This window comes from Sabethes cyaneus, chromosome 2, assembly GCF_943734655.1.
Source record: "Sabethes cyaneus chromosome 2, idSabCyanKW18_F2, whole genome shotgun sequence".
Classification (NCBI taxonomy): domain Eukaryota; kingdom Metazoa; phylum Arthropoda; class Insecta; order Diptera; family Culicidae; genus Sabethes; species Sabethes cyaneus.
In genome coordinates this window covers 65,342,677-65,363,478 of record NC_071354.1, presented here as the reverse complement: position 1 = coordinate 65,363,478, position 20,802 = coordinate 65,342,677, and the positions used below count along the sequence as shown (strand labels likewise).

Below are 20,802 nucleotides of genomic sequence, written 5' to 3'. Positions count from 1 at the left end.
TGTTTAGTTCATGAGATTTGAGTTTTTTGAATTCGGTTAACAGTTAGAAAAACCGAATTTTTCAACCAAAACTGAGCAACAACAAAAAATGTTATCATGAAATTTTTATCAGAAAATGATAAGAAATTGTTCCGTGTGGCAGAACATACACACTTACAAAAGCACCGAATTCGGTAAAATTTTGTCGAAATCTCTCACTCACGCCGCTACGTGCGTTTGCGAGTGTGTAGGTAGTAAAATGTCTGCACACAGCAACGCCGGCTATTTTTCGTTTGTTCTGGGGCGGCATTTTGAGAATTTGCGTGGAGCGACAAATTGGCTAGCGCCGGCCCTAATCATAACACATTCACGTGATGGTCGCGGTGAGTTCAGCACACACAAAAACCTTTAAAATTAAAAATGGAGATCTCCCTATAAATTGATTCAAGTCTAACAGTATTCAAATGATCTAACAATGAATCACCGAGAAACATGTCAATGATCTCCGTTGAGTGCCATTCATCCGGTCTGTCTGCTGATTAGGTATGCTCTGACTCAGCATCGCCCGTTAAAGTGCAAAGCGCTTATATATCATGAACTATACAGTGATTGCAGTGCAAAAGTGACTTATTTATGGCCAATTTTCCCATAACGCAACGAATTAATCCACCGAGTGATTGTAAACACATCAGCTGTGAGCTGTGGATAAGAAAAAAGAAAATAGTAGATGAAAATCACTTCACCTGATCGGTTAGAAAAGGAAAAATACAACCTTCATGCCCGACAGCACCATCATCGCAGTAAACATAAACAACAACAGCAATAGCAACCCCACAACAACAATGACGGTGGGCGGTGGGCATCGATCGTGGCGGAGCAAAGCGAAGAAAAAGTGAATAATGAAGAAAACCGCTTCCATTGGTTTGAATAATGTACGAAAAAATGGCATTTTCAGCAAGTGAAGTGCGCAAAACGAAATCTTTAGTAGAGAGTTGAATAACTAAACGAGCTTATTGAAGATGAGAGTTTGGCTTGGTGAAAGATAACACCCTTGGTGAGTAGCCACAAGTAAACCAACCGCAGCACACTGGCGGCCAGTCAGCCTGCCAGCGCAGAAAGAGGAAGGAATTTCACCTTCCCTCCTGGGTGATGGCTGCGGTATCAGTAGTGTCTGGTGTGAACCGATCGCCGCTCGGAATCGGCCGTTGATGAGGGGAAATTTATTCAAAAATAGTCGCTTCAAAAAATATTAACATAAATCAAACCGGGCAAAAGCTAATCGACTAGAAGGAAGAGAGCGAAAACAAATGTGCGTTCGGGGCTACATACCTGGCGTTCGACCCACAAAATTAAATACATTTCGAAAAAAAATCTCGCTCCATGAATGCTAATCAGTGACCATGCTCAAGTCTGTCTGCATTAGTACTTCACCGCAAAACGACGCGGCGACCGTCCTTCAGCCTGGAGCTATGGTGAAGTGAGCTTACCCCTCGGGCGTGTTCAGGTCTGGCCATATTTTTTTTCTTTTCACCTGTAGTAAGCGGCTGTGCCGCGCGTTAAAGCTAAAATATTTGTATAACGGTGGTGTCGGACATCGAAAAGGCGTTTGAAATGGATTTTGGCTGCTTGCTGCCAGTATCAAAGAACTGTTGCGCAACAGTAAAGATCGACGTTTTAGTAGGTATCAGTCGAAACAGCTGGATCAATCGGTTATGGCCTGCAGCAGGCACTGTTATCATTTTTTTCCTGGTGAATTTTTAGCGATTTGTAGATTTATTGCCTTATACAATCTACTTATTACGGTTTTCATACACAATGAAAACGCACATAATAAAAAGTGTGAAAGTATCAGTTAAACAAAGTATAGGTACGGGGTCAGTCCCGGCGTAGTGATTAGCATTCACGCCTCTCACGCCGAGGACCCTCGTACAAATCCCAACCCCACAGAAGTCACGAATGACCCAAAACTGGTTAAAGTGACTATAATCTAAACAAAAAAAAGTATAGGTACAGTGTAATCATTCAACTTTATCCTTAGAGAATATACGAATGCAGCTCAAAAATCTTACAGTAACCTAAAGATGTCCAAAAGATAAGTTACTACGTATCGGCGGCGCTGCCATTTAGATTTGCGTTGTTTTGATAGATGGCTTCCAACAGTTGGAACAGTTATGTTTTCTTTAATTTACAATACCAAACAACCAAGCTGACTGTAAACATGACCATCGCTTTCAGTCGATTTATTTCGTTTGGTTCCGCCAATCAATTTACCGGTGCAATGATTTCTACCTAAGCCGATTTCAAGGTTTATCGATCGTATTGAGCCACACCCGAGTGGATCGCAGAGAAGATTGATTGGTTATTTGCTTGTCTTTTTAGTAAGAGAATTTGTAATGTAATATTTTCTCATAGTTAATCAAATCGAATTGGGAGGTATAAGTCAACATTACATATTTAGTAATATATTTTTACTATCCTAGTTTATAGTTTAGCTTGTGGCTTACAGATTCAATCGTCATTTTCAGGTGAGCGTAAAATCTAAATCCAGCCAGAATATTGTTGAGTTATTCTTGCTACCCGGATTTTATTGAACATTTAAGAGAGTACGATTCTACTGCACATGGATGCATAGTTGACGTAACGACCAACACCATCATTGTTGAGAAAACACATTTTTATCGGGAAAAATGTTTAAGGCCATATAAACCTAACTGTATACTTTTTCAATCAAATAATCTGTCAATTTAGTAGAGATTATTAGCCAAAAGAGGGCCGATGGGGTTTCGTGATTCATTTCTCGATTAAAAAAATTGCATTCAAAAAATGCATACGTCAGTTTATGCGAATGAACAGACTGTTTATTCTCATAGCTTGGCGTTAATCCCGTGAAAAGCAGGTTGCTATGCTAGATGATGATTATGCGGGGAGTTACGTCAATTATGCAGAGTAACTCTATTTTCCCAAATTTCTCGGATATTTTCGAACAAACAAATGTTGTTTGAGCATTGGGCATGTATATCACATAGCTAAGAATGCGTAGGACCGAAAAAGTACAGTTTGGTCATTTTGGTTTTTACGTCAACTATGAATCCATGGTCAGTGTAGTCGCGAGTGCTCTGACATAAATCGTGTTTTGTCAGTGTAATTGAGAGCAGTGCTGTGTGAATACATATGTAATCACGAATATAAGTCCATTGTTAACTATTATTAATCAAATATCGTGATTTCCGAAGCAAATGGTGCTAAATTCTAGTATTTAAATTAGTTTAGGCATTACGATACAGCTCATCAAGAAGAATGCGTTAATTTGTGTATGTGTGGGCGCAGAAACAAGCTTAAAGCCCTGTTTCACACTATTCTTATTGGAACGGCGAGGCATTGAAAAACAAATTTCGCGAAATACCTAGTGACCTGAGCCCAGTATTTAAATCTATTAGGAGCCTGAGATAAGTAGGTATCTGGTTTTTTATTTGTGTATTAATGTACCCCGGGGCAAGTGGGACCTAAAAATTGTATAATTAGAGTTCATTCGAATGTGTAATTTTCACCTATGATTATTTTGAAATTCTTGCAGCACAGAAACTCTTCAGTGGTATCACTTCGAAGGTTTAATTACAATAAAGGAGTATCGATTGACATGCAACGAAACTAAGGATAATTTTCAAAATCATTGCGATAGGTCCCGCTTGCCTCATTTATTGGGGCAAGTGGGACCGGACCGGGGGCCGCCCATTTGGCATAATACTATTTGGCATAATGCCAATTGGCATAATCATAAGGAGCCATTTAGTATAACGCCATTTGGCATAATTCCTCAAACATTATTTTATGGCCTAATGGTCGCTTTCCTAGATGATTCAGGGCGAGCCGGCCGTAGGCAACGGCGAATTACTGACCTCTAGTTTTTTCCGTCAGTTGGGTCCGAGCGAGTAAGGACGGATCACACTTTCTTTGTGAGGCGATCTTTTTGGTTTTGTTTTAAAAATTTACCGATATCAATATTATGTAATTGAACAAAAATGCTCTGTAGTACATTCAACAAATGTATTAAGATTGGAAGATTTGTGCTGAGATCCTTTATTTTTAATAGGTGTCTCTTGCCTCGGCTGCTCTGAAAGGCCACCTTGATTTCGACCCATATATTAATGCCGTTTATCAAATTATACAACTAGTCATCGTGTGTAACTTGTTGATACACTAATTATGTTTACCTACTGCCAGAAAAACATTTTTAGAAAGGTTCGTCCAACTTACAACGCAAATTGAAAACGACACCCAAATTAAAAGTTCAATTTTGGCATTTAGAAAGCCATAATTTTAATGTATGCGCTGGAGTTGAAGAAAAATAGAAAAATAGTTCAACAATTTAAAAATTTAAACATTTTTAAATGCACATTGTTATGTTCATGTGCATGTGTGTTATGCAAATGCACAGACGGCAACTGCCTAATGGCCAAGCGAATCCTATTCCAGATTGCGGCCCCGCTTATGAGTATGCTCTTTCTACTGGAGGTTGAGTGAAGTGGGAGGACAAATGACCTTGCCCAATCGTTTATCCCTAAATGATGCAACATTAAAGTAGGGTAAAGAACCTGTTTTAAGTAGTCTAAGCGGGTCACTGATTGTTTTACCTTATTACAAGCGATGGGTTGACTAAGTGGGGGAAGCTGTTACCGTTGGAAGACACTATTGTTGAGCTAAACTTTTGATTTTTTGCTTTAAAAGTTGTAGCGATGGAACTAATTTTGATCAGACTGAACATATTTCACCCTCAAGGTGCAGTCCTGAAATCTAAATTTTTATACGCCCCCATAAAAAATCCCTCGAGCTTTTCCCCCTATTCAGTAAGCTCGCGTTCCTATCCGCGACCTACTAATCGGCATCTGCATTAAAAGATTTAATATTTTTGGTCGGTAGATGCGTAAAATGCCATCTGTCTAAATTGTTTATCGGGGCATACACTCACGGCATCGTTCGGCAAACGGTATTCGTCGTCTTATTTTGTCGTTTATCCTTCAGTATTCTCGCTGTTCATAAGGATGGTGGGAGAACAAAAGAGGCAAACATAGCAGTGCACACGGTCCGACTACAGAATAGTGCTGTCAAAGCAAATAACATTGAAACACATCGTTGCTTCAATAAATCACTGAGAAAATCTTCGAAAATTATTGAAAAAGCTGTCTTTTCTGTTGTTTTTAATAAAAATTAATTATGAACATACATTTTTCTTAAAAGTATTGAGCCACGTTTTCACCATTGGAGGTTTGAGTTAATTTTAAACCTATAAATCTTATTTTCAGGACCAAAACAGTGTCTTGGCAACACGATAGTTCATTAGTTACGCTGCAGCTGCTGCTAGTGCTGGACAGGTTCCGTCAATTCAGGATTTGTTTTCAGTTTTGTTATAAAATAATAAAACTTTCGGCTAGTAACAAAGCCTCAAATAATAGAAAAAAAGGTAGTGAATAATATGGTATGTGACAATTGAGTGCTTGGCTTTTAGAGTGGTTGTAATCGGTGCTGAAAAATATGATAGCGATTGCCTTCAACAGCTGAAAAATGTACGTTTTTGGACAACAATTTTTAATTCATCATATTTCTTGTCGGAAACCCAGTAAATTGTGTTTGTGTGAATTAAATCTATGGATAAGTGATTTGTGAAGATGTTCCTATCAAAAGATTTTGAAAATATGAATAAAAAGTGCATTTTCAGCTCATTTATTTTCAACTGGTTAAAATAGGTGACATAAAGAGGTGATTAAAATAGGTTAACTCGTTTCTTACCCTATATTGATGTAGTTCGTGTTAGTTGAGTTGCGTGGTATGATCGGGGAAGGAAAGTTTTTGCATTTGTCACCATGCATTCGATTCTTCGAGATATGTCGTGCTGTTTTGGGCGGACGAGCCTTCGAATTCATTCTCGTTGCTCTCGGATAGTTCTCGTTGTCGATGTTTTAAACTCGCAATCATATCATAGTTTCCCGCACGTAATTTAGTGATATTATACTTTTCTTTATTTGTACTGATGAATAAACATTGCTTGAGAATTTTCGCTACCAAAATATTGGATTTATGAAAGAATAGTCAGGTATTCCAATATGTCTTGATGATATTTTTGGACAACATATCGTGTGCCGACATGAATAAGTAACATTTTTACCGGGAAAGACGGAGCAGCGTAGCATGCACTCACTTGAAAAAATCGAATATCCAAGTTAGTCGGTGCTAAGAGACTTCGTGATCATTTTAACCTTTCGATACTCGCGCCAACTTCGAGGCATGTTGAAACCAACCAGAATTCACTCGAATACTAATTCCACTTGCTGAAAAACTTATGAAACTTTTTTCACCGTTTGAAAGATCGTGGTATGCGAATCAACCTTGCTGAAAACAGTATTTTTCTTTATTGCTGGAATCCCGAGATATACCGAGATAAAGTTAATGGTTCACAGGCGTTGTACAAAATACAACAGCGCGAGTAACGGAGAGTTAATGAAACCGCACCAAAAGCGCGTGTTGCAGAGGATTCCCTGGTCTTAAGTAGCAACAAGTATTGGAGTAACATTCCTTCCCATCCCACCCGGACCCGAATTCGGACGTGACCGGCGTCAGTATTGATCAGCATTCAGATAAGACCTGATAAGATTGGATTGCACAATGAGGAATGGCGTGGAGCAGCATGGAGTATCAGCACACGGGCGGCATCCTATTCCTATACTTATGCTTAAACTTGCTGCTATTCGAGTATTTTTTGCGGGCAAGGCTGACCATAGTGCATTTCTGGATGCTGATTAACATACGATTGGAATAGCATCATTCCGCGAACAAATCAATCAATTTTTTGCAATCTCAAACAATCTGTGACAGTCTCAATCAGCAAATAAATTTTCACATCATCTGGATACTCCCAACCTTATTCCAGGAGGCAACAGTTGAGTGACGTCGTTAGCGAACAGTCAGAATAGTAGTGATCCTAAAATACCACCTTGAGGTATTCCGGAACCGTTCTGAAACCACTTCGATTGAGAAGAACCTACTTTAGCGGTAAATTTGCGATTACGTAAATACGTGCTTAACCAGAAAAGCATGCTAGATAAGACTTCTCATTTGTCCAGCTTGGCTAGCAAGATATCACGGTTCATACGATGGAATGCCGCTTTCAGATCATTGTAAATGGCGTCGATCTGATTACCCCGTTTCATATTACGTAGCCATAGCGAGGTGAACTTCAGTAAATTAGTAGACACTGATCGGCCTGGATGAAATCCGTGATGCGAAGTAGAAATGTAGCTCTTCACACGAAACAACAGATGTTCATAGGCAATTGCCTCGAAAATTTTAGCGAAAGCGCATAGGGGACTAATTTCACGGCAGTGCTCCACACTGTCTAGTTTAAAAGCAGGATAACGGGAGGGTGATGAGGGTCAATGTTATAATGCTCGTCAAATGCAGTAGTCACTGAACAGGCTGGCAGAGCATAATTGTTGATAAAAATAAGATCAAGCGCCTGCCATCATGATTGGCCTGTTAGAGGACATTTAAAACAATTGGTTAGACATATCGTAATCTAGGGACAACTGATAAAATCCATAAAATCTCCTTTCCCGTTTCAATTACTTAATATCGGCATCCGATCGCGCGAATCGATTAATTATACCATCTTATAGCATACCGATCGATAAAAGCCAACTGCACACTGCAGTCACTCGCTTAAAAAGAAATATATTCGGTCGCATATACAAACGTTCAACTACTCATCGCGAATACTGTTCCCAATAATCCGAAAGACCTGATGTGCGATGACAGCAATACCGCCTAGATGATAAGAACTGACCATGAGAATGCAGAGTATCAACAATCCAATAGATTATCACTGTGACTAAAAGAATCATTGTCTGTATATTTAACCATAAAGCCGGAACGTCTATACCGTTCTCCATCAAACTTGATAAACGTGTCACTAGGGATGGTCATAGACGGATTCACAAAAAGGGAATGACCTCTTTCAAACGGGGGAGGTCCAAATAGATAAAACGGGTGTCGTTTATCTTGCATCCAGAATGATAAGGGATGTACAAGTGCATGGGAGACAAGAATGTGAGTTCTTAAAATGGGGGACCACTATTTTTTTCTATTTTGGGTAATTTTATCACTGCGACCATTTATTTGATCTATTGTGATATATCCCCTCCCCCGTTTTATTACAGCAAGGTTGTCGAGATGACATACCACTATCACCCCTGCCCTGTGTCCTGCCCGGTGATGCACTTCGAATGAAGTGCACTACTGCGCTGGGAGTTGTTCTCCAAATATCAGAGGGTTCTAACAGCCCTCTGTCGAAGAACCTTAATATTTTATTGAAAATTGCAAGACATCGGCATTACAGATGCCTACTTTTTCTATGCCACAGATGCGACATATATCATCTTAAAATCAAAATATTCGATTAAAGTTGTATTTTTCTAATCTCCATCCAATCACCATTGTTGATTACAAGGGAATTAATACTAATAGTTTTATAATACTGATGCGACCTGTAAGATAACCTTCAAAGAGGTGCATAGATCTTCGGATCCTCAGAGCACTCTTTTCAACTTCTAATTGTATAAACTGATGCAAGAGAAGTATATAAATCATCCAATGCCTTCGATGGTGTACTTCTCATTGCCCCTGTTATTGAGAGAGAGGTTAGCTAGACTTCAATTTCTAGCTTTTTTTGGGTAACTTTCTCTTTCGTTTTTGGTCACCAGACCAATGAAGCATAAGGAAATCCTGGGTCTCACAATAGCTGAATAGATCCAATGGATCATCTTCGGTTTCAATCCCCATTCACCATCCAAATCCCCAGGGGAGACCACTTATTTGTGTTGTGGGTGCTGACAATTGGAGGAACGGCATCCAAATTAACGAAAAAAATTTTGCATTCTTGCATTCTTGCATTATGAGAATTTACGAATCGAAATCATATGTACAAATAACTGGAAGACAAAAGAGGAGTAGCCACCTACAAGAGGGGAAGTCTAAATCTTCCACATATATAAAAGTGAATGTAACTCCAGAACGTCTAGACGATTCCTCATCAAATTTGGCATATATTATCCCCGGCGCCGGCGTAAGAGAATCATCATAGGAGTTTACCAAAGGTTAGTTGGGGAGGTCAAGAGGGAGAGAAGTTCCAAAGAAAAAGGGCTTTGTTTTTCTTGAATTGTGCGAATTTCTGAATAGATAACAGATAAACAAGTGGCTAGAAGGCAAGAGAAGGGTCTGAAAAGATGGCTTTGTTTCATGCATTTTTATAAGAATTTCCATTGCGATAACAGATGTGATCAAGTGACTGGGAGACAAAGAGGCCCCGATAATCGAAAAGATAAAATTATTTCAAAAACTCCTAAGGATTTTTGAAAGTGATGTGATCATGTCCCACTTGCCCTAGCAGTCCGGTAAATTATTTTTCACAACTTGCCTATCATTTTTCCAAATTGATTCAATTTTCATTTTTCGCAAAAATAAATTTATTAGTTACTATGTTAGAACTCAAGTAAGTTCTAACAATTTGTACAAAAAACTGAATTTGCACCAAAACCGAGTTCCAAAATTCAAAATTTACGAAGAAACGCGTTAAAAATGGTTGTGGTACATTTTAAGGTAAAAAAATACTCTAAAATTAAAACTCTAATAAGAATTTCTCAGCCAAGCGTAGAGTCAGCCAAAAAAGTTTTCAGACAGCTTCACATAAATTTTTCTTTTAATGATATTGATCAGTATTTTTGTAAAGAATGCTAACACATATTTTTTAAAACAATGTTTAGCTAAAGCATATATAGATGCACGGCCATAATTTTCTGAATGTCCTTTCTCGCTTAACCTTTTCTATTTTCCGGAGACCAGTTCTGGAGCCAGGCAGTAGGAGATTGGATGGGTAACGAATTATACAGTTACAAACCAAGGAAAATTGTCATTCAGTCTGAAAAACATAAACCGATCGTTGCAAATCATAATAGATTTATTAAAATCGAGTTCCTACCTTCTGTACTGTGCTTTTCTTTAGGACACAGAAGTAATTGCATTGTGGGGTGATCCCATTTGTGAAAGTACTCTGTCCAGCCAATGCAGCGCTCCATTCAAGTGAATTTCAATCCAGCAGGGAGTCGACGTAACGTCCTGTCGATGATATTCCGCACCCCAACCCTTCACGAAACTCATCCGAATCGTGCACATTTTCGTAAGCTCAAAAACGGCTTCGAACCCTTGATGCAAAGATTGCGAAAGCAGTTGAGAAAATTCCTCACTGTGAAAGATTTTCAGCGAACATCCCGGTATTATCTTGCATACCGTACTCGGATGGAACCCGTGATGGTGGTTGCAGTTTCGGCTCTGGACAAAAATGGCTGAATCGGAAAGACACTCGGCATATACGTCACCTTTCACGTAGTACAGGTGCACCCCTTTTCCAATATGGCGGCGAGTGTTCTCGATTGTGCTATTCCGATTGACGTTGCTTAGCTGACCGAGACAGAAGCGATCCGAGTTGTTGGACGGATTGGTGAATCCGTCAACTATAACTAACGACGAATTGCAGTGAAACACTTCGCCAACTCGACAGTTCAATTCATAGTATGCAATACTTGCCCAAAAGCTTGGTTCCTGATAAGACACTTGGGCCACATCGCCATGCATCTGGTTCGTAGCCATATGATTGTTGTCTGCTCCGACGATGTAACTGCCATCTTCTGACGGACTGTAAGCCGGTGGTGGCGTCTCAGGAAGTGTACTGCAAGGGCTTTGTGGATTAGAATTGACCATTCCCTGACTTGAGAATGCTGACATCGGACTATTGGGAGCCATTTGGGGGGAATTAGATCCATTGAAACCCGAATTTGTGTAGCTCACATTGTGTGGCATGTTTGGCTCGGTCATTTGATGGAACGAAAGCATCGGGTGTCCGGGAGCGAATTCCGAGTGCCGTGGAACGAGCACGGGAGGCAGGACCGGACTTTCGACACGATTGTAATGGTGCGGATTGATGCATACTTCCTTTTGCTTGGATCCGAACGGGTACTGGCAGGACTCGATTTCCTTCAGCTCGTGATGACTTTGCAGATCCGGCCAACGCCAAACACGACAGTAGATCACGTGTGGCAAGCCTTTACGATGGGAAACTTGCAACCGGCCGTCCAGCGATCGAGGAATTGTAACACACTTCGAAGGTTGACCGGGAAATTTCAAGGCTCGTTCTAAATCCTCAACGGCACCTTTTCGACCTTTTAGTTTTTTCACTAAACTATGCACGGCCTTTTCGGCCCACTTTTCTTCTTCGTCGCCCTGCTTCCAACCGAGAAGCTTCTTTACTGCCGGATTAGTGAAGGAAAACAAACTGTTTAGAGCGGCAAACGCACTGCTACTCGAAGCTTCTCCGTCATCCATGTCCATTTTGAAAATGGTGTTAGACTCGGTAGTCTAACCTAACGTAACTAACAAGTACAGTTGAAACGTTGGATCCGTACTAAAAGTGCCTCAGTTAGCATATGTGTCTGGAGGCTATTTTTGGTAGGCGATCCTAAATTTTCCTACCTCTCGCTTTTTTATAGCACTACCTGCAAGGATAACTACAACACCCGTAAGATGATCGCATACTGTTGGCTGCGTTGTAGAAAAGTGACGCTTAAGCGGTGCAGTGAACTTGTCCTTAGCTGTTTAGCTAAAATGTTCTTGAGCTGTGGTAGTAGAAGTGATGTGTTAAAATTCTAGGAAACGAACCATGCCTTTTCGCTTTTTCAATGGCCTTATCTGGTTGACCAATGCGTGTGTGTTAGTATACTTTGAAGGGAAGTTTTTTCGGCAAATAGGACTTTTGTCGTTTTCTATGAAAAACAAAACTGCTCATTCAGAAGGAGAAGACAAGTTCTGAATTAAAAACTTTCCTATGAAAATCTTCTTTGTGTTTTTGGTTACGTTGATAGTTAAAATACTAGGAATGATGGGTAGTCTTTTTAGAGTGTTTCTCATTTAAATAAATTTAAGGATCGCCTACCAAAAATAGATATCACACACAGTGAAGTAGGTATGAACTTTATTTTAATAAATCTACTGTGATTTGCAACGATTGATTTATGCACTTCAGAGTGGATGACAGTTTTCTTTAGTTTGTTTTGTGACTGGATAATTTGTTATCTATCCAATCTCCTACTGTCTGGTAGTTCTCCAAAAAAGAGATTTGCAACGATATATTAAAATAGCCAAGTTAAAGGGGTAAATGCCAAAAGTGGCCCAACTAGGATGACATTCCCCAATAAACAAAAATCATGATCCGAAAGCTGAACCACTCGCTATGCGCCACACACGTAACATGAAAACACACGCGTTGGTCAATACATACTTATGTTTCCAAGGAAACCGTTGCTGTCTCAGGCTCCCGAACAGCGGATCGAGATGATTGTGGATATATTAGTCGCTGTTAATAACGTAACTGATCGGAACCAAATTTAACATAAAGGACAATCGTTACTCGCGTTAAAAACAATCGTTCCTCCTTTCAATGGAATGAAAGAGAAATGGCCTGGACTCTAAATCTGAACGCATTACCGGCACTCGCTGCACTGATAGCGCCCCTGGCTCTGGTGGAGAGACTTTGTATACTTGCATACATATTTACTTTCACTCCACCACATGGGTGCTTCGTGTAAAGGGAACTAATAATCGTCCGAAGGCGTCATCACAAACCGAACCCTCGCGCTCGAAGGCGCGAACCATGCGCTAGAGTATGTACTATGAACGTGTTTTGATCAAAAGCACGATAAAACTTAGAGCATTGTTTCTACTATCACCACGTGCGTTCGTTCCGTTACGGTGCTAGATGCATGGTGGGAATAAATATATTTAAATTAGGTCAAAATATCGACGATAATAAACAATTGATTCGGTAGATAGATTTATATGATTTAGGAATTGCAATAAGGCAAAAAAAATTAAATGGTAGTACTTAAAACCAGAACGGCACAAGATATGCCCACTACCAAATACGCCTGCAGATGAATTTACTTAGACCAGCTGGTGCAGTTGATTGTAGAATAATTCAATTGCGTTTTGGTCAGTATGTTTTACACTGTGCAGACGGTACGATGGCAGCTGGCCGGAAATATAATTTAAATAACTTTGTTCCGTTGATTGATGGCACGTGTATTCTTTCGCTTTAAGAAGGACAGCAAGATCAATTAAAAAGTTGTTCAGGTTGTTTTTACTCGACGATTTATTGCTTCCTAAATCCATGAGATGGTTGTCACTATTCGTTTAAACCTATCTTGTCTTTAAACCTATCTTGGTTGTCGTTCTTCTCCGTGCTAAATTTTTGATTCACACGAAAGTAATAGGTAACTTTTATGCGCAGAATAATCGAAAGGAGAAAAAAATAAAAAAAAAAACTAATGAAAAAATAAGAGTAAAATATTTTATGATGAACTTGGGTTTATTCCACAGCAATGCGACGTTTCATAAAATTTAGAACATTCTTTCATTTTCCCATAAAAGATGCATTAAGTTGAACTGAATTTTTATGTGGATTTTTAATGAGATTTTCTACGCGACTATTTTTAGGCAAATTTCTGAATTTATGCATTTTTTTTCAAGCAAATTTCGGAATTCACGCTGTTTTATAACGTAGAGTTGAGAATTCACACGATTTTTACGAGATTTTTGAAAAGTGCGCATTTTTTTACGCGATTTTATTTAATTGACGCGGTTTTTTATGTGAATTACGCAATTCACATGGCTTTTGCGCGATTTACGGAGTTAATAAAGGCGATTTTCGGAATCTACGCTGTCACTCTCTGCATGCCTATTTTTATGCGCAGTTTTGGAATTCACGAGAAATTATCTTTACGCAAATTTTGCAATTCGTTCTATTTTGATTTACTTGGACCATTCGTGTAAAAGTGACTTGAGTGTATGTAATATAGCAAACAATAACAAAAGTCAGTGCTGCATATGCACAGATTATTCTGGGATTATTAAATATTTGGAATAAATTACTTTTTTATTTATTTATTGTATAAATATTCATTTGGCAATATCATGTCTTGATGAACGAAACGAACACACGGAATTACCATTATTTACTTACATTACCAGCCGAGCACCGGGGTGGCCTTTACTCGGTCCTGGGCTACTCGTCGCCAATTCGTTGCGCTTCAACCTGGTGGAGCCATCTAGCACATTGGGCCCCTCTATTCCTGGTGCTGGTGGGGTTCTTGAATAGAACGGATTTCACTGCACAGTCGTCCGGCATCCTTGTGATGTGGCTGGCCCACCGGAGTCTCCCGACTTTCGCCAGGTGAACGATGGGAATCTCTCGAAGCAGTGCCTGAAGCTCGTGATTCATATGCCTCCGCCACGCTGCGCTTTCTATCGAAGCGTCCTGCGGAGGGAAAAGTAGCCTCGATGTCCAACTTGAATGTGCCGTTGGATCTCCTTACTCGTATTATTGTCGGCGGTGACCAGAGATCCCAAATATACGAACTCGTCAACCACTTTCAGTTCATCGCCGCACAGAGGAGTAACTAGGGCAAAAAGCTGGCCAAAATTATTTTCTTATGTATTAGGTAATATTTCGCTCGAATATGAAGTGAAAAGTAAAAATAGTTAATTTTGTAACAAACTGGTGTCATTACTAGTCATTTCAATTCACTTATCAGTGCAGATTCTGCTTTTCTTCTAATCACTATTTTGCAGCCTTCTCCAAAACCTACAAATGCATGAGCAAACAGTATAATCAATATATATAGAATGCCAGTGTCGCTGGTGTTTCATGGATATTTTGGTGGCAAACATGTTGCTGATTCGTGTCTTGGATACGGGAACAACATTGTCAGATTATCCAATAGAATATTTTCCTGCCGACGAAATACCCCAAAACGACCAAATCGGGTGATTTATCCTACGTGGTTTACGGAAAAGCAGAAAGATTTTTCATTGGGTTGCCTTTTTAGTTTGACAATCAGATTCCCGTTTCGAATCGATCACTCACACATATGCGCATACAATGTAAATACATAATTTTCAAATAGGCGATGTTTACCACGAGCACTGCAGACACACTGGCTATACATGGATTCTACTGAGCAAACCAATAAGTATCTTGTTTGTCTCTGATTCATATAAAAAAAATGATATTGGTTAATACCAAATTGTTGATAGTGGAGTAGACTGATTCTTCGACGCTAAATCAACGCAGATGTCTTCTCTGTGATATAAAACCTCTGTTATGAAATTTGTCAAATAACAATCACGCCATACATACTATAACATACTTTACCGTCTTTACTCAACTAACATTTTTCCTACTATTTTTGTCAGCGAATTTTGTTGAATGGGAATGTTGATTCAATTAGTGACACATCTGGAGAACAGGCCTCATAATCCCTAGACATGTAGTAGGGCTAATGTGCCCATTGTATTCAAGGTGAATTATCTTGCATAAAAGATAGTACGCAACTAGATGCGAATTGTCGAAATTTCCTTGAAAACAGTGTGAAACATATAATTTTCAAAAGGGTCGCAAATGCCAGTCCGGACGTTTCCGGATGAGCTTTACGTACCGATTTGTTCAGAATACCACAAAGATTCATTCCTCCATAGAATATATGACCAGATTCTGCAAGATTTGATAACTTTTTTACCATTGAAAAAGCACAAAATTGCAAAAAAATAGTTGTTCGACAAAACTATTGAAAACAAGTCATATTTTCAAAATTTTAAATTTTCTTCCTACAAACCAGTTAGAATTACTTATGATGAACCTATGTTTTGATAAATATCCTGTATTAATCTTTTTGTTTATTTCTGATGGAATCCGTTTCCTGATGCTTGATGATTTAACAAAAAAATGTTTCAAATATTGTCAATGTTTGTACACCTGCCAAAACTTACAGGTATGTTTCTACGTGTTTTGACTAAGAGTACTTTGTGCAGCATCTATTTAAGCATACAAAAAAATATATATTATATTAGAAGACCGAAAAAAATGTTTTTCTTATTTTGGCCAGCTTTTTGCCCTAGTTACTCCTCTGTGCGCCGTCAACAGTCACTGTCCGTGGGAGGTAAACGTTACTTTCTCTCGAACCTCTTCCTACCATATACTTGGTTTTCGACGCATTGGTTTATAACCCAATCCTCCTAGCCTCCGTTTTTAGTCTGGCGTAGATTGCTTCCGCCGTCCCAAGGTTTCTAGTAATGATGTCGAGGTCATCTGCGAAGCTAGAAGTTGGCTTGCTGAAGATCATTTCTCTCGTTTCGATGCCCGTTGGCCGGATCACACCTTCAATAGCGATATTAAATAACATACAGGAGAGTCCATCCCCTTGCCGCAACCAACCGTGCGATTCGAAATAACTCGAGAGTGTTCCTGAAACGCGCACGTATCATATAATTCGCTTCAGGGTAGCTTTGATCAGCCGTGTCAGTTTGTCCGGAAAACCGTATTCGTGTATTGTCTGCCATAGCAGTTCGCGTTCAACTGTATCGTATGCTGTTCTGAAATCCACGAAATCATGATGCATGGGCACGTTGTACTTACTTACTTAGGTGGCTTGCCGTCCTAAGACAAAGCCTGTTGAACAAAGTTTCTCCAAGTAACTCGGTTTAGGGCTACCGCTCTCCAATTCCTCGGACACTGAGTACTCTCCGCCAGATCTCGCTTCACCAGGTCTAACCATCTTGCGCGTTTCTGGTCGTCTTGTTCCTACCGGATTTGAGGCGAACACCATCTTTGCAGGGTAGTTGTCCGGCATTCTTGCAACATGCCCTGCCCATCGTATCCGTCCAGCTTTAGCCACCTTCTGGATACTGGGTTCGCCTTAGAGCTGTGCGAGTTCATGGTTCATCCTCCGCCTCCATACTCCGTTCTCCTGTACGCCGCTGAAGATCGTTCTTAGCACTCGTCGTTCGAAAGCTCCGAGCACTCGCAGGTCCTCCTCGAGCATTGTCCATGTTTCATGCCCGTAGAGAACAACCGGTCTAATAAGCGTCTTGTACAGGGTGCACTTTGTACGGGGACTTAGTCTGCTCGACCGCAATTGCTTGTGGAGCCCATAGTAAGCACGACTTCCGCTGATAATACACCTCCGAATCTCACGGCTGGTATCATTGTCCGCCGTTACCAGTGAGCCATGGTAGACCAATTCATCGACTACCTCAAACTCATCGCCGTCGATCAATATACTACTGCCCAAGCTTTGTACTTTGTTTTAGACGTATTTACCTTTAACCCAATCTTTTCTGCTTTGCGCTTTAGTCTGGTGTACTGTTCAGCTGCCACAGATGTTCTGCCGATAATATCGATGTCATCGGCAAAGCAGACGAATTGACTAGATTTGTTGAACATCATGCCCCGCGTGTTGATATCCGCTCGGTTCATAACACCTTGTAGCGCTATGTTGAACAGCAGCCATGAAAGACCATCACCTTGACGAAGCCCTCTGTGTGATTCGAATGAACTTGACAATCCACCCGAAATCCGAACACAGCACTGTGTACCATCCATCGTAGATTTAATCAGTTTGATAAGTTTCATGGGGAAGCTGTTCTAGTTCATGATTTTCCATAGCACTTTCCGTCGATGGTATCAGATGCGGCTTTGAAGTCAACGAACAAATGATGCGTGGAAACTCTGTATCCACGGCCCTTTTGGAGGATTTGCCGCAGTGTAAATATTTGATCCGTTGTAGACCGACCTTCGACGAAACCGGCTTGATAAGTTCCCACATATCTTTTCGCAATTGGTGATAGTCGACGGAAAATGATTTGGGACAGCACTTTATAGGCGGCATTAAGAACGGTGATCGCTCGATAGTTCTCACAATCCAACTTGTCGCCCTTTTTATAGATTGGGCAGATAACCCCATCTTTCCACTCCTCCGGTAGCTGTTCCGTATCCCAAATTCTAACAATTAATCGATGTAGCCAAATGACCAGCTTTCCTGGTCCCATTTTAATAAGCTCCGCTCCGATGCCATCTTTTCCAGCTGACTTGTTGTTCTTTAGCTGCATGATGGCCTCCTTAACTTCGCCTATCGTTGAGGCTGGCACATCTTCCCTGTTTGTGACACCGTCGAAATCGCTTTCCCTGCCGCCATGGTTCTCCGCCTGGGCGCCATTCATGTGTTCGTCGAAGTGCTGCTTCCACCTATTCGGGCGGCACGTTGTACTCTCAACATTTCTGAAGGATTTGTCGGGCAGTAAAATTTGATTCGTAGTAGCACGGTCCTTTCCGGCGGCTCTATTATTCCGATGTCCCGCCAAATTTCTTCGTAATCAGGAGCCGGCACGTTGTTGTCGTTTGTAGGCACTCCTAGGTTAACTTCCGTTGCGTCTCCTTTTGTTATATCGCCGTTGAGGTGCTCATCGCAATACTGCTTCCACCTGTCGACCACCTCGCGCTCGTTTGTGATTACCCAGCAAGCCACCAGTCGTATATCAATATATGAAAATCGTCTTAAATGTCTCTAAACAAAATCGTAATTGTACACAAAGCTTATTAAAGCGCACCCTAGTTTATATTCAATCATACAAAATGATGACGACTGATTCACATACGATTGTCATCACAGAATTGTATATCATGTTAAGTCGGATCTCATCGTATACAAATACTTATGAATATGAATTTTTTTCGAATAATCTGCATTAGGTACGTAAATCGCCTCCAAAATAGTACGCATATGCTGGTTTCGTGCATTCAGTACAATTTTTCAAGATATATATCGGTACATGTTGCTCATCGCGCTCGTCGATACTTGGCCAAATTCTCTCTTGTGGATATGATTAGATAGGTTTTCAAGCTCTTTTTTTCTCTCTATCGCTTGTTGGCATTCCCCGTCAAACCAATCATTTCGTGCGCTCGAGGTTTTCTTCCTAGCACAACGGTTGCAGCCTCGTTGACGACCGAACGTATTATCCGTTTCCATCCGTTTCCGAGGGAGTATTACAAACATTTTTACCTTTGTTATACAATATATTACCTTTGTTATACAATATAACAAAGGTTTAGGAATTGGTCGAAAAACACGAAGTTGATCCGAGGCCCGGAGGGCCGTGTCACATATACCAATCGATCAGGTTCGACGAATGAGCAATGTCTGTGTGTGTGTGTGTGTGTGTGTGTGTGTGTGTGTGTGTGTGTGTGTGTGTGTGTGTGTGTGTGTGTGTGTGTGTGTGTGTGTGTGTGTGTGTGTGTGTGTGTGTGTGTGTGTGTGTGTGTGTGTGTGTGTGTGTGTGTGTGTGTGTGTGTGTGTGTGTGTGTATGTGTGTGCGCTTCAATTTTCAATCGCCTATTTCTCGGAGAAGACTGAACCGATTCGTCTGCTATAACTTTTATTTGAAAGGTATTATTACCTAGTATATTACTATTAAATGGTTTCGTGGTCTGACTTTTAGTTTGAAAGTTATTAGCAAAAATGTGAAAATTGCGTGACACGATTTTCTCCCGAACCACATAACCGATTTCATCGATCTTAGTACCAAATAAAAGCTCTTACTATTGCTAAACTTCACGCCAGTTTTTATTGAAAACAAACAAGTGGTTTAAAAGTTATGCTTAAAAAACCAGTTTTGACAAGGTTCAAATGATCGCCTGTTTCTCAGAGATGGCCAAACCGAGTAACGTGCTATTAGTTTCATTTGGCAGGTAATATAGCCGGATAGATCACTATTGAATGGTTCTTTGATTGTATGTTAAATTTGAAAGTTATGAGTAATTGAATACACCACACCAAAATTAACAATAATTTATAATGATTTTAACCAAGAAAAATAACCTAATTTCAATTATTTTAATATCAAACGAGAGGTTTTCACATTACGAATATATATGCAAAATTTCATAAGAATTGGTTTTACCGGTCAAAATATATTAAACCTCGAACACTCGTGCCAACTTTTATAACACAGTTACTCGCGCGCATAATAGCCCAAACCCAAGAAAACATGCGCACTAGAGTTTTGACTAGGAAAACTTGGTTTTAAGTTTATCAAACCTTTGGAAGAGTTTCTTAAAATTGAAAGCTCTATCGTCTGGTAGAATTCGAATTTTGATTAATCCCCCTAAAAGTGAAATAAAAAAATTATTTTCCTTCAGTTTCAATATAACACATTGATGTGTTCTGCAAAGTTTTAGAGTATATTATTACAAGAAATTTTGCTGAAGACCTTCTATCTCTCCAACGAAGAGATCTAATTTATTGTATATGAATTTGTAAAATCAGTTTTTCTACTTTAGCTCTTTTTGTAATTGTTGTATGACTTTTTCATGTATTACAAAGTAGTATGAATAATAAAAATACACAACTTTGCTGAACATAGTATACCTCTATGTTTGCTTGTTTACGAACTGTAGAACTTTGATTATATAAAATACCATGATTTTGACCCCGAATTACTCGACTTCCAACAGACGGATACATTTTAAACATTTTACATTTGCTGGTAGTTTTGCTGCACACAGACACCATTTTTCCATATGAAGAAACGAAAGAAAATTCCAGTTGGGGCCAATTGCGGTACATCTCACATGCTACTTGCTTCGTTTCTGTGATGTCGGTTTATGCTAATCTATTTTCCTAACAATTTAAAGTATTAATGCATTGAATAATTCTGACATTTTGACATTCAAAAACCTACATTTTGTGTACAAAATAGAACAACGTGAGTAACCGAAGGTTCATAAAAATGGAGAAATTATTCAAGAAAACTTTATTGTTGTGAATCAAATAGAATGGCATTACAGGAAATTATGCATAGTTCCAAAAGCTATTAACTAGACCTTTACTACGCAAT

At 39.7% G+C, this 20,802-nt stretch overlaps 2 protein-coding genes across 5 annotated transcripts in view; one reads left to right on the top strand and one right to left on the bottom strand.

The window, feature by feature from the left end:
- The window catches only part of LOC128734345 (sphingomyelin phosphodiesterase), a 64,797-nt gene that overhangs the window by 7,320 nt on the left and 36,675 nt on the right, over window positions 1-20,802 (top strand). The gene's annotated exons all lie outside the window — the stretch shown is intronic.
- LOC128734346 (protein mothers against dpp-like) lies at window positions 10,024-11,409 on the bottom strand. The gene has a single exon (XM_053828498.1). The coding sequence runs from the start codon at window positions 11,407-11,409 to the stop codon at window positions 10,024-10,026; it is 1,386 nt and encodes a 461-aa protein (XP_053684473.1).

Excerpts from the sequence above, each read along its gene's own strand:
- LOC128734346 (XM_053828498.1), bottom strand. The coding sequence starts at position 11,409 with ATGGACATGGATGACGGAGAAGCTTCGAGTAGCAGTGCGTTTGCCGCT.